This window comes from Sorghum bicolor, chromosome 7, assembly GCF_000003195.3.
Source record: "Sorghum bicolor cultivar BTx623 chromosome 7, Sorghum_bicolor_NCBIv3, whole genome shotgun sequence".
Lineage (NCBI taxonomy): Eukaryota > Viridiplantae > Streptophyta > Magnoliopsida > Poales > Poaceae > Sorghum > Sorghum bicolor.
In genome coordinates, this window is record NC_012876.2 from 4382448 (window position 1) to 4396416 (window position 13969).

General features: G+C 45.6%; 2 protein-coding genes across 2 annotated transcripts; one reads left to right on the forward strand and one right to left on the reverse strand.

Moving 5' to 3' along the window:
- On the reverse strand, window positions 5711–6469 carry LOC8076590 (MDIS1-interacting receptor like kinase 1). The gene is made up of 2 exons (XM_002445026.2): window positions 6236–6469; window positions 5711–6028 (listed from the first exon to the last, which is right to left on the reverse strand). The coding sequence occupies exons 1-2, from the start codon at window positions 6467–6469 to the stop codon at window positions 5711–5713; spliced, it is 552 nt and encodes a 183-aa protein (XP_002445071.1).
- Window positions 8799–11835, forward strand: LOC8076591 (receptor-like protein kinase). Its single transcript, XM_021464952.1, has 4 exons — window positions 8799–8918; window positions 10439–10523; window positions 11243–11420; window positions 11667–11835. The coding sequence occupies exons 1-4, from the start codon at window positions 8799–8801 to the stop codon at window positions 11833–11835; spliced, it is 552 nt and encodes a 183-aa protein (XP_021320627.1).

Sequence of the window (13969 nt, forward strand, 5' to 3'; positions counted from 1 at the left end):
GTGGCAACAGCCGAACTGCCGAAGAGACCACTGTCATTCATTTATGCGTTTATTTCTTTGATTGCATTGCATCTTGTTTCGTCGTCGACACTGTGTTTTCGACACTGTTTATTTCTCCTGCATGCTGCCTGCTGCTGCTGTGCACGGCGGGCGGCGCAGTCCCAGTCCCAACCATTAGGGGAGGCGGAGCTGCTCCTCCAGATGAAGCGTGCAAGGGGCGACCCCCCGCCCCGCCCGTGCTCGCGGCATGGAATTGGACCGCCGGCGCCGCCACCTCGGCCGCGGGCGCGCACTGCCGCAGGCCATACGCGGGGTGCGACCCGGCGGCCCTCGCCTGCATCGACTGACATCACACGCCTTGACACCTCTCTCCAACAACAACAACATCACCGGCCGGCGTGTTTTCCGACGGCGCTCGGTCTACCGCTCCAGTACCTCGACCTGTCCTACAACTACCTCCAAGGGGAGCTCCCTGATGACATCGGCTATGGCCTCGGGGCAAACCTGAGTACGCTGGATTTCGGCCTCAACAAGTTTAGGCCTTATCCTTAACTATTTTACGAAATGGTAAGATTCTACATCATATTAAATCGCTACTCTCTAAAATAGATTTGATAAAAAAGATATTAGAGTACTCCAAGGATGGCTAGTTAGATAAGTTATGCAAATGTAGAGAGCGAATAAGTTGGGATGAAGTGCTACTAAATTTAAAGGGTCATTTACAAAGTCCGTTGGAGACGTTTTTCCTTTAACAATAGCCAAATTTACGTTTAGAAAATGATTTGGCTAATCTATTGGAGATGCTCTTACGGTAAATGCATAGAGCACTAAATATAGATAACAAAATAACTAAATATATAGTTTCTCTGTAATTTACGAGACAAATTTTTTGAGTCTAGTTAGTTCATAATTGGACAATATTTATGAAAAACAAACGAAATACTATAATGTCTATTTGCAATTTTTTTTCAAATAAACAAGGCCTTAATGGAAGCATCCCGGCTTCTTTCTCTAGTGTTGACTGGCCAATCACCTTGGCTGGTACCGAAGTTGGGGAAGAATGGTGACGGCGTTTTGGTCGATCCAGCGTCCTCTTTAGATTGAGATGAGAGTGTTGGGGGGGGGGAACTTCTGTGTTGTGTCGTTACTCAAAGAGAAGCCGCGACCCTTTTTAATATGACATTGGTCGACTCGGGGCCGCAACCATTGGTTGGTTTGGCGGTACCGATCATCGCGCGTACGTGGGATTCCCTCACGAGCCTCCGACTAACTCGGCTAGGGGAAACAGTCTTTGACTCCGTATCCCTTCATAACGGCTCGAGCCCGAGATCACTTATGTGTTAGTCTCCAATATTCTCCTCTTTGATCGAATGACATCATCATAAGTCCACACTCAACAGGATGATGTACGAAATACTATGATACAGAAGTTAGGAAAATTGCCACTGCAACACAAGCATCAACAATAAACCAAACCACTTCGATAGGATGAAACTTAAACATAATAGGAGTTGGTTGTGTTATGACCCTTATCCAGGATCATTAGAGGCTTTCTATTAAACCTATGCTGGTAACATGTTCATTAAAAATTCTGGATGATAAACTTTTTGTTAGGGGATCCGCTAACATCAGTGTCGTACTAATGTGCACTATATCGATAGTTTGATCCTGGATTCTATCTTTCACAACAAAATATTTTAATATTAATATGTTTGGCAGCACATGTGATATCATACGGATAAAACATGAATATTATTTTCTCATTCATTAAATTCTATTATTCAATGCACCTATGATTCAAACTTGCATTTTCCAAAAAAATCAATTTAATAAAAAAAAAATAAAAGAAATATAGCTAACATATCGAGAAATGAGCCAAATTTGAACATGCACTTCCAAGTACCATGTAAGGATAATTAAAAAAGTTTGGGAGCAAAAATAAAAACAATAAAAAAAGCTTTGCCGAGTGTCATTTATCGACACTTGGCAAAGATTAATAGTAGGTGATGACGTTCAGCTGTCGTCATCTCTTTGCTAAGTGTTAGGCTTTACCGAGTGATGAAGACCAGACCCGATCTTTCGAGAGGTAACCAGTAAGTTCGATTTGTGGAGACAGCAAGGTTTTGGACAGTGCTACTGCTGCTGCTGCTCTTCTTCATCAACTTCTTTGTATCCTGAAATTCAGTAGGTTGTAAGGATGTCAGGGTGCTGCGCATCCTAGCTTTGTGCGGCCCTTCCCTTTTTTTTCCTCTTTTCTTTTTACTCTTCTTCTTCCTTTTTCTTTTAGTGTTAGCTCCCCTCTGTCTTCCTGAATGGTTTTTGCTACAATTTTGTTTATTTTAATAAAGTGTTGTAGGGGTGCAAACCCCTCCGGTTTCCCTTCAAAAAAGAGGTCGAGTCCTGTAAAGGCTGGAGAGACTGAGAAAGTTAATTTTGCCCTTAAGGGCATGTGCTTCCACTCTCTCTACCACTGGATTCGCATTGAGAAGTGTGCAAACACACATCTCAATGCGAATCTGCTTTGAGATGTGTGTTTGCACACTTCTCAATGCGAATCCAGTGGTGGAGAGAGTGGGAGCATATGTCCTTAAGGGCAAAGAAAACTGCGTTCAGGAGAGACCGACAACAGTATCCATCGTGATGTTGCTTCTGGAGAGAGCGAGCCTTGTGACACGTCCGGCCGAGCCGCACCGCACGTATGGCCAGCGGCAGTGCGTGCCGGCGGCCGAGGTGGCAGCGCTCCAATTCCATGCTCCGAGCACGGGTGGGGCGCCCCATGCACGCTTTATCTGGGGGAGCAGCTCCGTCCGTCCACCAGTGGTCCGGATTGCACCGCCGCGCACGATAGGAGGCAGTAGGCTAGCATAGGCAGGAGGAGGTGGGAAGCGTACAAGTAGGCTCGCTTGGCACCGTGGAGATGGAGTTGCCACTACTAGAAACTGGGTTTTTGCCTAGTGCAAAAGGCTTTACCGAGTGCCAAATGTCGTGCCGCACTCGGTAATGAAAAACACTAAACAAAGGATCTTTTGCCGAGTGTCAGGCGCTCAAAAAGATTAGCACTCGGCAAAGATAATCTGTGCCGAGTGTTAGGCATTCGGCAAAGCCCGACCCTCTGCAAAGATGGCGAGGTGACAGCCGTCAGTCTTTGCCGAGTGTCGCCCGTCTAGCACTCGGCAAAGAGTTTTTATTTTTTAATAATTTCTTTGCCGAGTGTCTTAGTCCCCGCACTCAGCAAAGATTTTTATTTTTTTTAATTATTTCTTTGCTGAGTGCCCTAGTGGAAGACACTGGGCAAAGCCATCATTAATGGTGAAACTACCATGACGGTGTCTTTTCTTTGCCGACAATTTTTTTGCCTAATGGTCTTTGCCAAATGCAATTAGACTTTTGCCGAGTGCCTAGGGCACTAGGCAAAGACCCAGTGTGTGGTCTCTTCTATCTTTTGACGATCGCGATGAAGTGGAGGTAGGAAAAGGGGTGCTTTCAGCTGGGGTTCATTTTCAGGTCGTGATATAATGATCTTTCCAACAACCACCGGAGTCATCGCCCGAGACTTGTGGAGACTAAACCGTTCCAGGGCCAGAAATGCATAACCGAATGGGCACTAAGTGGTCACCACCTCATAGGAGACTTGGAAAGTAGTAGTCGGTGGTCAACCAAGCATGAAACACGAGTCCTTCCTCCTGTACCTGATTTGCCAACTGACAACGACGAAACAAGATTGCAAAGCAACCACAACACACGATGAATGATGTGAACCTAAAACTTGATGTTGTCTCTTTCGGCTCTTGTAATTGTAACCTGAGCGCTTTGGAATTGTAGAAATAAAATCAAGTCTTGTACAATTTTTTCCCCTTTTGCAGAAGTGGCAGCTGTTGCTGAGGGTTTCAGTTAAATGGAGACAGCTCAAGAGTGGCTTTCTGGATGGATGACGAACTGCCAGTCTCACTAAAATTGAAGAGTTCTTATGTTTCTGGTGGTCCTGTAGTTCGCCTATTGGGGGGCCAGCCCAGAGTGCCTGCCTAGTGTTTCTGCTTCCCTCTGTTCTCAACTGTTTATAAGCTTATTAGTTAATGCCTTCTATAAAAGCAGGGAAAGGTCTTTCACTAAAAAAAAGAGATGATGGCAGTAAGTTCTGCTAGGATCTTAATGTTAAGATCTGTGCGGTTGATTTCCAAGATGAAGAGATATCCACCAGAGATCGGAAAGAAGTAATTGTTTGCTGAATTATGTCAGGATCATGTAAGTTTAGTAGTTTACTGCCTCTTCTTTTCTACAGAAGGTGCTTTTCCAGTCCCGGCCGGGTACAAAAGGCAAAAACGGCTGCAAATGAGCAGGCAGACTTTTGCCTAGCCGAGCAAGCAAATCTCTTCCACAACCGGTAGCCTAGCTACTCGGCAACAACAGATCCATGTTCAACACAAGGAATCTAAGAATGAACACCAGCATTCTTATTTGCATCGGAATCGGAACTATATATATATACTATACTAACACGCTGGACCTATGAAATACATGTAAAATATTCGTGCCTGGTGGCAGGTTTAGTTGTCCTAGCAGAGATTAACTTTAGAGTAAAATACACTGGTGGTCCATTAACTTGTCAGCCTGTGCCATTTTGGTCCATGAATTTGCAAACCCAAAAAAGTGATCCCTGAACTTGTCCGTCTGTGCCACTTTAGTCCATGAACTTGCAAACGCGAAAAAATACCCCCTAAACTTGTCGACTTATGCCACCTTGGTCCATGAACATGCAAATACGAAAATAACACCAGCTGTATGGCACTGTTCTGCCACGTGGCCGCCTCTGGTAGGCCATGCATGGCACCCAGCTGATGTCAACACCATAAACAGTGCCATGCATGGCCTACCAGAGGCGGCCACGTGGCAGAACAGTGCCATGCAGCTTGTGTTTTTTTCGTATTTGCATGTTCATAGACCAAGGTGGCACAGGTCGACAAGTTTAGGGGGCACTTTTTCGCGTTTGCAAGTTCATGGACCAAAGTGGCACAGACGGACAAGTTCAGGGGTCACTTTTTCGGGTTTGCAAGTTCATGGACCAAAGTGGCACAGGCTGACAAGTTAAAGGGCCGCCAGTGTATTTTACTCTTAACTTTAACAGATCCTTCCAGAGAGTGTATTGTTTGCCAGATTCAGTCTCTGCAGCAGTGGCGTGCCATAGATCAAATTTGATGGTATCTCACCTGAGAGTCGGTTACTGCCTAGGTCTAGAACTTGCAGCTGTGGCGTACCGCAGCCAAGATTCGCTGGTATCTCGCCGGAGACTTGGTTACTATTCAGGTCCAGAATCTTGAGCGTGGCACATCGTGCGAGACCTTGTGAGATGGAGCCGTTCAATTGATTGTTTGAGTTGAGGCAGTGAAATACTCAAGCATGCCATGAGCACACAGCCACTCTGGGACGTCACCAACCCAAACCTCAAATAAAGCCTGCTGGTGAGTGCTTCCCTAGCTCTAGCGGGAGTGTCCCAGTAAGCCTGTTGCTGTCCAAGTACAATGATTTCAGCGATGGCAACCGGCTGATACTTTCAGGTATTTCACCAAAGAAACTGTTGTAATTAATCGAGCAATAATTCTGTGAGGTTCTCCAAGCGTCCAAAGACTTGAGGGATGGCTCCAGCAAACTTGTTGTCCGATCGATAAAATGATTTTGGTTAAGCCCCTCGCGGTAAAACAATCATCCGATTCCACTAGGTGTCCGGTAAGGTTGCAACAATTAAGAACTGAAGCTTGTTGAGGCTCCAAACCTCAGGAGGTAAGCTTCCTGTCAACGAGTTGTCTGCAAGGTTCAGAAGCTCCAACTCTGTCTTCATAATCACCACGTAGCTCGGGAAGTTGCCGACGAGGCCACATCCTCCAGCCCATAGCCTGACAAGCTTGGTCATATTCCTGAACGATGTTGGTAGCTTTCCTGGGTCGAACGAGTTGTACGCCAACGACAATGTCTCGAGGAGACTCAGCTCGCCAAGCTCTGTCGGAATAGTGCCTGTGAGGCCGTTGTACTCCAGCTCGAGAAACCGGAGGTTTCAGAGCTTGGACAGAGATGTCGGGATGCTGCCATTGAACTGGTTATAACTGAGGACCAGCATGCTCAAGTTCGCCGAGAGGCCATATGGCCAATGTCAAGGGGGAGCTCTCCAGCGATGTTGTTCAGGAAAAGGACAGGTGGAGGTACTGGAGTGAGCCACAGCGGTAGAGCACCGTTGGGAACATGCCGGCCGGCGATCGATGCTGTTGTTGGAGAGGTCGAGCTTTGCAAGGTTGGAGAAGACTCCAATGGCGTCCGAGATGGGGCCCGTGATGTTGACGCTAACGAGCTTGAGGGTCGTGACTCGGCTGGACGAGTCGCATTGCACGTATGGCCAACGACAATGCGCCCCCGCGGCCGAGGTGGCGGCGGTCCATGTCCATGCCGCGAGCGCCGGCGGATCACCCCACGCGTGCTTCATCTGGAGGAGCAGCGCCGTCTCATCGACGTGTCGCGACTCGCGACTGCGCGGCGGCCACGCAATGGTGCAGGAGGCATGCTACTAGTACTAGCACGGGCAGCATGAGGCAGCAACAAGAACAAGCACGGGCGTGGCGAGGTGTTGCCATGCCTTTGCCTGCTGTGGTGGAGACGGCGTGTGTTCTGGTTTTCTACTTGAATGGGCGAGCAGAGCACTGGAAATTTTGGGCTTTGGAGACTCCTCCGATCCGTGATAATGATATGAGTCTCTATTGCTGTCACCGGAGACTAAAACACAGTAATTAGCCCGGTCAAAACACGGCAATTTGAAACACTGTTCCTGGCCTGGACAGGACGATAGGCGATGGAGATGGAACCAGCGGAAGCACGCGGCTGTCCCTTGACTAACTTAGTGAGAGGACAGCAACACTGTTGCTCTTGTTTAACAGAGATCAAACTAGCAACCATCACTACCCGAGACGCCCGCCTATGCCGAGTGCCGCAAGCTTTGCCGAAAGCTAACTTTTAGATACTCAGCAAAGGGGCCGTTTGCCAAATATCTCCATCAACAAAGAGCAACACTTGGCAAAGATGAGCTTTACTGAGTGTCTGACCCTTGCTAAACAGCAGCACTCGGTAAAACTCATCTTTGCCGAGTATCAGACACTCGGCAAATAACTTTTTTCTCAAGTGTCATATACTCGGTAAAACATAACACTTGGCAAAGAGATGATGACAGCTAAATGCCGTCACCTGTTGTTAATCTTTGCCAAGTGTCAACAAATAACACTTGGCAAAGCTTTTTTTTTTTTTTTTGCTCCCAAACTTTTTCAACTGTCCTTACACAATACTTGAAGTGCATGTTCAAATTTGGCTCATTTCTCGATATGTTAGCTATATTTCTTTCATTTTTTTCATTAAATTATTTTTTAGAAAATGCAAGTTTGAACTATAGGTGTATCGAATAATAGAATTTAATAAATAGAAAAAATGATATTCATGTTTTATCCGCATGATATCACAAGTGCTGCCAAACATATTGGTATTAAGTATTTTGTTGTGAAAAATAGAATACAAGATCAAACTGTTGATATAGTGCACATTAATACGACAATGATGTTAGCGGATCCTCTAACAAAAGGCTTACAATCCAAAATTTTTAATGAACATGTTGCCGGCATGGGTTTAATGGAAACTCTCTAATGATTGTGGATAAGGGCCATAACACAACCAACTCCCATTATGTTTAAGTTTTATCCTATCGAAGTGGTTTGGTGTATTGTTGATGCTTGTGTTGTAGTGGCAATTTTCCTGACTTCTGTATCACATCGTACATTATCCTGTCGAGTGTGGACTTATGATGATGTCTGGACTTATGATGATGTCATTCGATTAAAGTGGGAGAATGTTGGAAACTAACGGATAAGTGATCTCTGGCTTGAGCTGTTATGAAGGGGTATGGGGTCAAAGACATCCCTGTCTGAATTAGTCGGAGGCTCATGGGGGAATTCCACGTACACACGATGATCGGTAGTGCCCAAACCAACCAATGGTTGCGGCCCCGAGTCGACCAACGCCATATTAAAAGGGGTCCCAGCTTCTCTTTGAGTAACTGCACAACAGAGAAACAGTTTCCCCCAACACTTTCTCATCCCGATTTTGCGCTGGATCGACCCAAAGACTGCTACCTTCTTCCCCAACTCCGGTACCGGCCAAGGTGATTGGCCTGTGACGTTGGCGTCCTAAAGGCCGACGCTACCCCAACTCCAAACAACCACATCGACCTCGTTTACGCGTCCCTACTCCACCATCGATGGTGGAACATCAAGGTCATTGACTAGGCTAGATCATCTAATTGTATTGATCTTTGATCTAATAGTGTAGTATTTTGTTTGTATTTGACAAATATTGTCTAATCATGGACTAACTAGGCTCAAAAGATTAATCTCGCAAATTATAGACAAACTATATAATTAGTTATTTTGTTATCTATATTTAATGCTTCATGCATGTACTATAAGATTTGATATGACGGGGAATCTTCATCATTTTGCAAAATAGTCGAGGAACTAGGCCTTGTTTAGTTGGTTGGAGAAAAAAATTTATGTACTGTAGCATTTTCGTTTTTATTTATAAATTATTGTCTAATTATAGATTAACTAGGCTTAAAAGATTCGTCTCACAAATTACAGTCAAACTGCACACTTAGTTATTATTTTTTATTGGAATCTTAATTTTTTTAAGTTTTTGGATGAAACTAAACAAGGCAAGGCCTCAACTTGTTGAGGCCAAAATCCAGGGTACTCAGGTTTGTCCCCAGGCCATAGCCGATGTCATCAGACATCAGGGAGCTCCCCTTGGAGGTAGTTGTAGGACAGGTCGAGGTACTGGAGCCATCTGCAGCGGTAGACCGAGCGCCGGCGTGGGAGGCCACCAACGGCGTCCAGGATGTGTGTCGTGATGTCAGTCGATGCCGGTGAGGGCGAGCCTCTTGACGCATTGCCTACCCACATCGATGTTCGTCTCCGTCTCGCGAAGGCAAAGGGCGCAACGCTCCTCCATAGGCACCGGGGGCGTCGTCGAGGGCACGAGCGTGGGGCGGCGCGGCTTCCTCTGTTAGGGACCGCTGTCGAGGAGCGCAGGGCCGCCATTTGGGAGTGCAAGGTGGCACGACTTCTTATGTCGGACGTGACCAGGAGCAACGGGGGTAGAAGAACATGAGCTCGGTGTCTAACAATTCAGTCCCATTGCCAGCAGCAACTAACGGGGGCAAATTACCATTCATCCATAGGCGGACCCAGGGCCCGGCGACCCTGGGCCCATGCCCAGGCTCCTGTCTTAGCAATCCTTTGGAGCCCAGCAGATGGCCCATTAGCTAAGCATGGATTGACTAGGCTGGAAGCAGTATACTAGGAGATCACAGTGATCACAGTTTGTTTGCCCGAGCTGCTCCATCTATCTAGGTCCGCCTATGCATTCATCCCAACCCGCTAAATCCCCCGTACCAAACAAAAAACTATAATGGCTCCACCCCTCGAATCAAACATGAGATCGGTCCAACCCAACCCAGAAAACTAGGTCAGGTTCAACTCATCCCACATGGTTCTTAAACCAAACACAAGTAAGCCCTTTCCCCTTTCCATGAAATTCCTAGAAATATACTAGAAATATTAGAGCCACTCCAAAGCCTATCCAGACCTTTCCCACACATTCTCCACCATCTGAAATTCCAAAAGTAATATTCAATATCCTTTCCCCCAAACCAAACACTTCTAACAGTTAAAGTCATAGATATGTCGGTTGACACTTCTTAACGCAATTACTAAAAATAGACTCTTAAACCTATCCATAGCAACGGCGTCAAAATTACTTAACATCACTTAAGTTAGGTTGTCATCCCCAACATAATGTAGAAATGCTGGTACTAAATCTATATGCATTTCTAAGGATAAATAAATAAATAAATAAAGGATTCGCAAACTCACAGATAATACCGAAGTAGCATTTTAACCAGAAGTATTCTAGGAAATGAAAGAGGTGAGGTGGGTTGGGGGCAGCCATCTCTTATTTATACTCTTATTTATAGGCCTATTACACATTCCTCAAATGACCCTAAATATTTTTGAGCAAACTAGATAGCCTCAGAGGCATTCTAGTCTAACTCGACATGACCTACATCCGACGGCCACCGCGCCCTTCATGAGGTAGCTTAGCCTGGACGCTAACTCCTCAATGCCGCCACGTGTCGTCCATTCCTCGAAACCTCCGCCCGGGTTTTGAGGCCTAAACCGCGAAACCCACCGCGAGTAGCGTACTCCATACGCATCTCCGCCTCTCAACACGTGTCACCTCCGTCCTCGATCGGCCGGACCGCCAAGTCCTCCTGAGCCTCGTTCGACTCACACGTCCGCCATCTTGACTTGGTCAACACGGTCACTCTCATGTACACTCGCACTTGTCGATGTCCCAGATGTCAGCCACTTTAGTTGGTCAGCCGGCCTCCTGGTCCGCCAGTCCAAACCTCACGTCTGCCCTTCATCGCTTCAAGTTGATCGGTACGGCACGTCTCTACTTGACCTTCTCCTCGCCGTCGATCACCACCTCCGAGCTCCACACCTACACACCATAAACCAAGAGATATGTTGCACACTTAACTTTTGCCATGATAATATTAGTCATCAACTCAATCTATTCATAGATCATGTTGATAATTCTCATCATAAAATAAACCACAAGAATATTTGTCGATCTTGTGTTCGCACCACACCGCATTCAGGACGGAACCGCGAGTCAGTCATGAAGAGTTTTGTGTGTTTGCGACCACGGCCTTGTTTAGTTCCTTGGAGAAATTTTTTCGCGACACTGTAGTACTTTCGTTTGTTTGTGATAATTATTATCTAATTATGGACTAATTAGGCTCAAAAGATTCGTCTCGTAAATTTTGACCAAACTGTGCAATTAGTTTTTATTTTTATTTATATTTAATACTCCATGCATTTGTCTAAAGATTCGATGTGACGGGGAATCTTGAAAAGTTTTTGGATGTTGGGCGGAAGTAAAAGATGCGAATTGCCGTGTTTTGGGCTTTTGGCCGGAATTATTGTGTTTCAGTCTTCCCTGACAACGGCAGAATTTATCACGGCTCGGGAAAAAAAAAAAAAAAGACCCCAAGCACAAATTTCTACGAACCCGTTCGAGCCAGGGGAGCTGCCAGCATCATTCAAGAACTTGACCCACCTAGCCATACTTAACGCATGTTGCTGCAACCTCGTAGGTGCCTTCCCGAGTTACCTGACAAAGATGCAGCAGTTGGAGGAACTGTACCTCAGGGACAACTCGTTGACAGGAGCCATACCTCCGGGGATCTGGGACCTCAAGAACCTGCAGATCTTGCAAGTGCAGAGAAACAACCTCACTGGCAACGTGGTGATTGATGGCTTTGCTGCTCTCAGGTTGACGGTTATCGACTTGGCGCATAACAAACTTACTGGAACTATCCCAGAAGTCTTTGGACGCTTAAAGAACCTCACGTATTTGGTACTCTACAGAAACAACTTCTCCGGCGAGATACCCATGAGCATCACCAATTGTGCTGTCCTAGAGGTTTTATACCTCGGTGATAACAAGCTTTCTGGAGAGATCCCAAAGGGGTTATGCGTTGGAAACAAACTCTAGTATCTCAACGTCTCGCACAATAGGTTGAACGGCTCCATCCCAATTGACCTCGCCGGCTGTGCCACTCTGGAAGTACTTGAGCTAAACAATAACCAGCTCTCCGGTCAGATACCAGCAAATTTTGGCTATGGCACGCCACAGCTGCAGAGACTAAACCTGGCGAATAACCAACTCTCTGGACGGATCAGTTAAGTGAATCTGCAGGGCTAGTCTCTGGATAACTCATTGGAACAGTCAACGAAATATAGTCGGTAGTTTACCTAGGGGTATACCCAAGGTAGTAGACTGTCGGCTGATAGGTGCGCAAGCTATGAATTAATGGTGACGCAAGACACAGACAAGAATTTTATCTAGGTTCGGCCACCATGAGGGCGTAATACCGATGTTCTGTATGATCTAAGTTGTCCTCTACGGGACCCCAGCCCCTCCTTATATACTGTGAAGGGACATAATTACAAATTTGGTATAATATTTTATTGTAGCTAGCCTTGCGGTGCACATCGACCAGCATTGCACGTCGCATGTCTTCATCTTGTGGGTCGGACCACCTTCGATGGTGCGGCCGATATCAAACCATAAGGGTATAGGGATTTATACCCACAGGAACCATACCTCTAGGGATCTGGGCCCCAAGAACCTGTGAATCTTGTCTGCGATGAGCGACAACCTTAGAGGTAACATAGGCTTAATATGTTCGTTTGTGTGAAAAGCTATAACTTACAGCACCGTTTTCTGATTTGTTGTGAGAAAAAAACACTGCTAAATGGCTGACAGGCTACCATCAGCTTTATCGACTTGTCAGACAACAAGCTCCTGGAATCATTCCAAAAGTCTTGGGAGGCTTGAAGAACCTTACAATTTTGTTGCTCTACAAAGACAACTATGGTGAGATACCTGTGAGCATCTGCCGATTGCCTTCATTGACAGACTTGATGCTGTCTAGTAACATGCTTACCGGCACACTGCCACTGCAGCTCGGTAAGCATGCACTCGCCTGCCCTATCTTATGTTTCAGTTAATAACAACAAGCTCACCGGTGAGATACCAAAATGGCTATGCGCCGGAGGCCAGCTCCAACATTTTAGCGCTAGCAGCAGCCAGCTCTCCGGCGAAGGTGCCAACATTTTAGGCTAGCAGCAGCAGCCAACATTTTAGGCCTCGCTTATTATGCCACGCTGAAGCAGCAGCCAGCTCTCCGGCGAGGTGCCAGAGGCTCTGCGGAGAGTGACGCAGGCTGATAACGTGATTTTACGGAATAATCGACTCACTGGGAGTCTCTGCCTAACATGATTTCCAGCAACTTTGCGTGGCTAGACATAGGAAACAACCAGTTTGTTGGTAGGATCTTATCAACAGCTTGCAAAATGTGAATAGTATCAATTTCGTTTGTATTTGACAAATATTGTCTAATCATAGACTAACTAGGCTCAAAAGATTCGTTTCGTCAATTCCGACCAAACTGTGTAATTAGTTTTTATTTTTGTCTATATTTAATACTTCATGCATACGTCTAAAGATTCGATGCGACGAGGAATGTGAAAGATTTTGTAAAATTTTTTGGGAACTAAACAAGGCCTTGGGCTTGAATATTTCATTGCTGACAATAACCAATTTTCTGGCCATATACTCCCAGCGAATCTGAGCTATGGCATGCCAATGCTGAAGAAGCTGAACCTGAGCAATAACAAACTCTCCGGCAGGATCAGCTAAGCTACTGTATAGGGACTGAACCTGACCGATGACCAAACTCTCCGAGCTGAATATGTAAAACTATATAAATAGCATGAGCATGTGTGAATATACATGGATAAGTTATAGTTTTCTTGAAGCTTTGTGATAGCTTAGAGCAACCGGGTCGCCTGTGATTGATGCTTCAAGGTAGTGTGTGGTAGTAAAAAAAAAAAGGGGGAAAAACATTTGATGAAATAATCAGCATATTATCGACTCTATAAACAATACGCCCCTATATTATGAAAGGACGGATGATGGAAACATATTACTGTTGTTGAAGTCCAAGAGCTTTGACAGGATGTTAGTTTCAGGCTTTCGGCCTCAGGTTTTTCGGCTTCGGCCACTGGTGGTGTACACTAGCTAGCTTGAGATGTGAAAAAAAGGAGGACCAAATTAAAGCTGTCATTCGTAGTTGCTCTTGTCAATAAAGTACGTTTGTATGTTACTATAGCTGCATTGGCTCACCTTATATTAAAAGAAGAGGTAAAAACACACCCTTTGTTTGCCGGTGGACCAAAATGATAGGACTGTAGATACATACCTACAGTACTAAGTAGCATATCATCTTCAATTTAACTATTTTATTAAAAACAAC

Excerpts from the sequence above, each read along its gene's own strand:
- LOC8076590 (XM_002445026.2), bottom strand. The coding sequence starts at position 6,469 with ATGAAGCACGCGTGGGGTGATCCGCCGGCGCTCGCGGCATGGACATGG. Across the intron at positions 6,029-6,235 it reads ACAGCATCGATCGCCGGCCG|CTGGAGTACAACGGCCTCAC; the intron begins GCATGTTCCCAA and ends CGGTTTCTCGAG.
- LOC8076591 (XM_021464952.1), top strand. The coding sequence starts at position 8,799 with ATGTCATCAGACATCAGGGAGCTCCCCTTGGAGGTAGTTGTAGGACAG. Across the intron at positions 8,919-10,438 it reads CCACCAACGGCGTCCAGGAT|ATGTCAGCCACTTTAGTTGG; the intron begins GTGTGTCGTGAT and ends TCGATGTCCCAG. Across the intron at positions 11,421-11,666 it reads GATGGCTTTGCTGCTCTCAG|GTTGAACGGCTCCATCCCAA; the intron begins GTTGACGGTTAT and ends CTCGCACAATAG.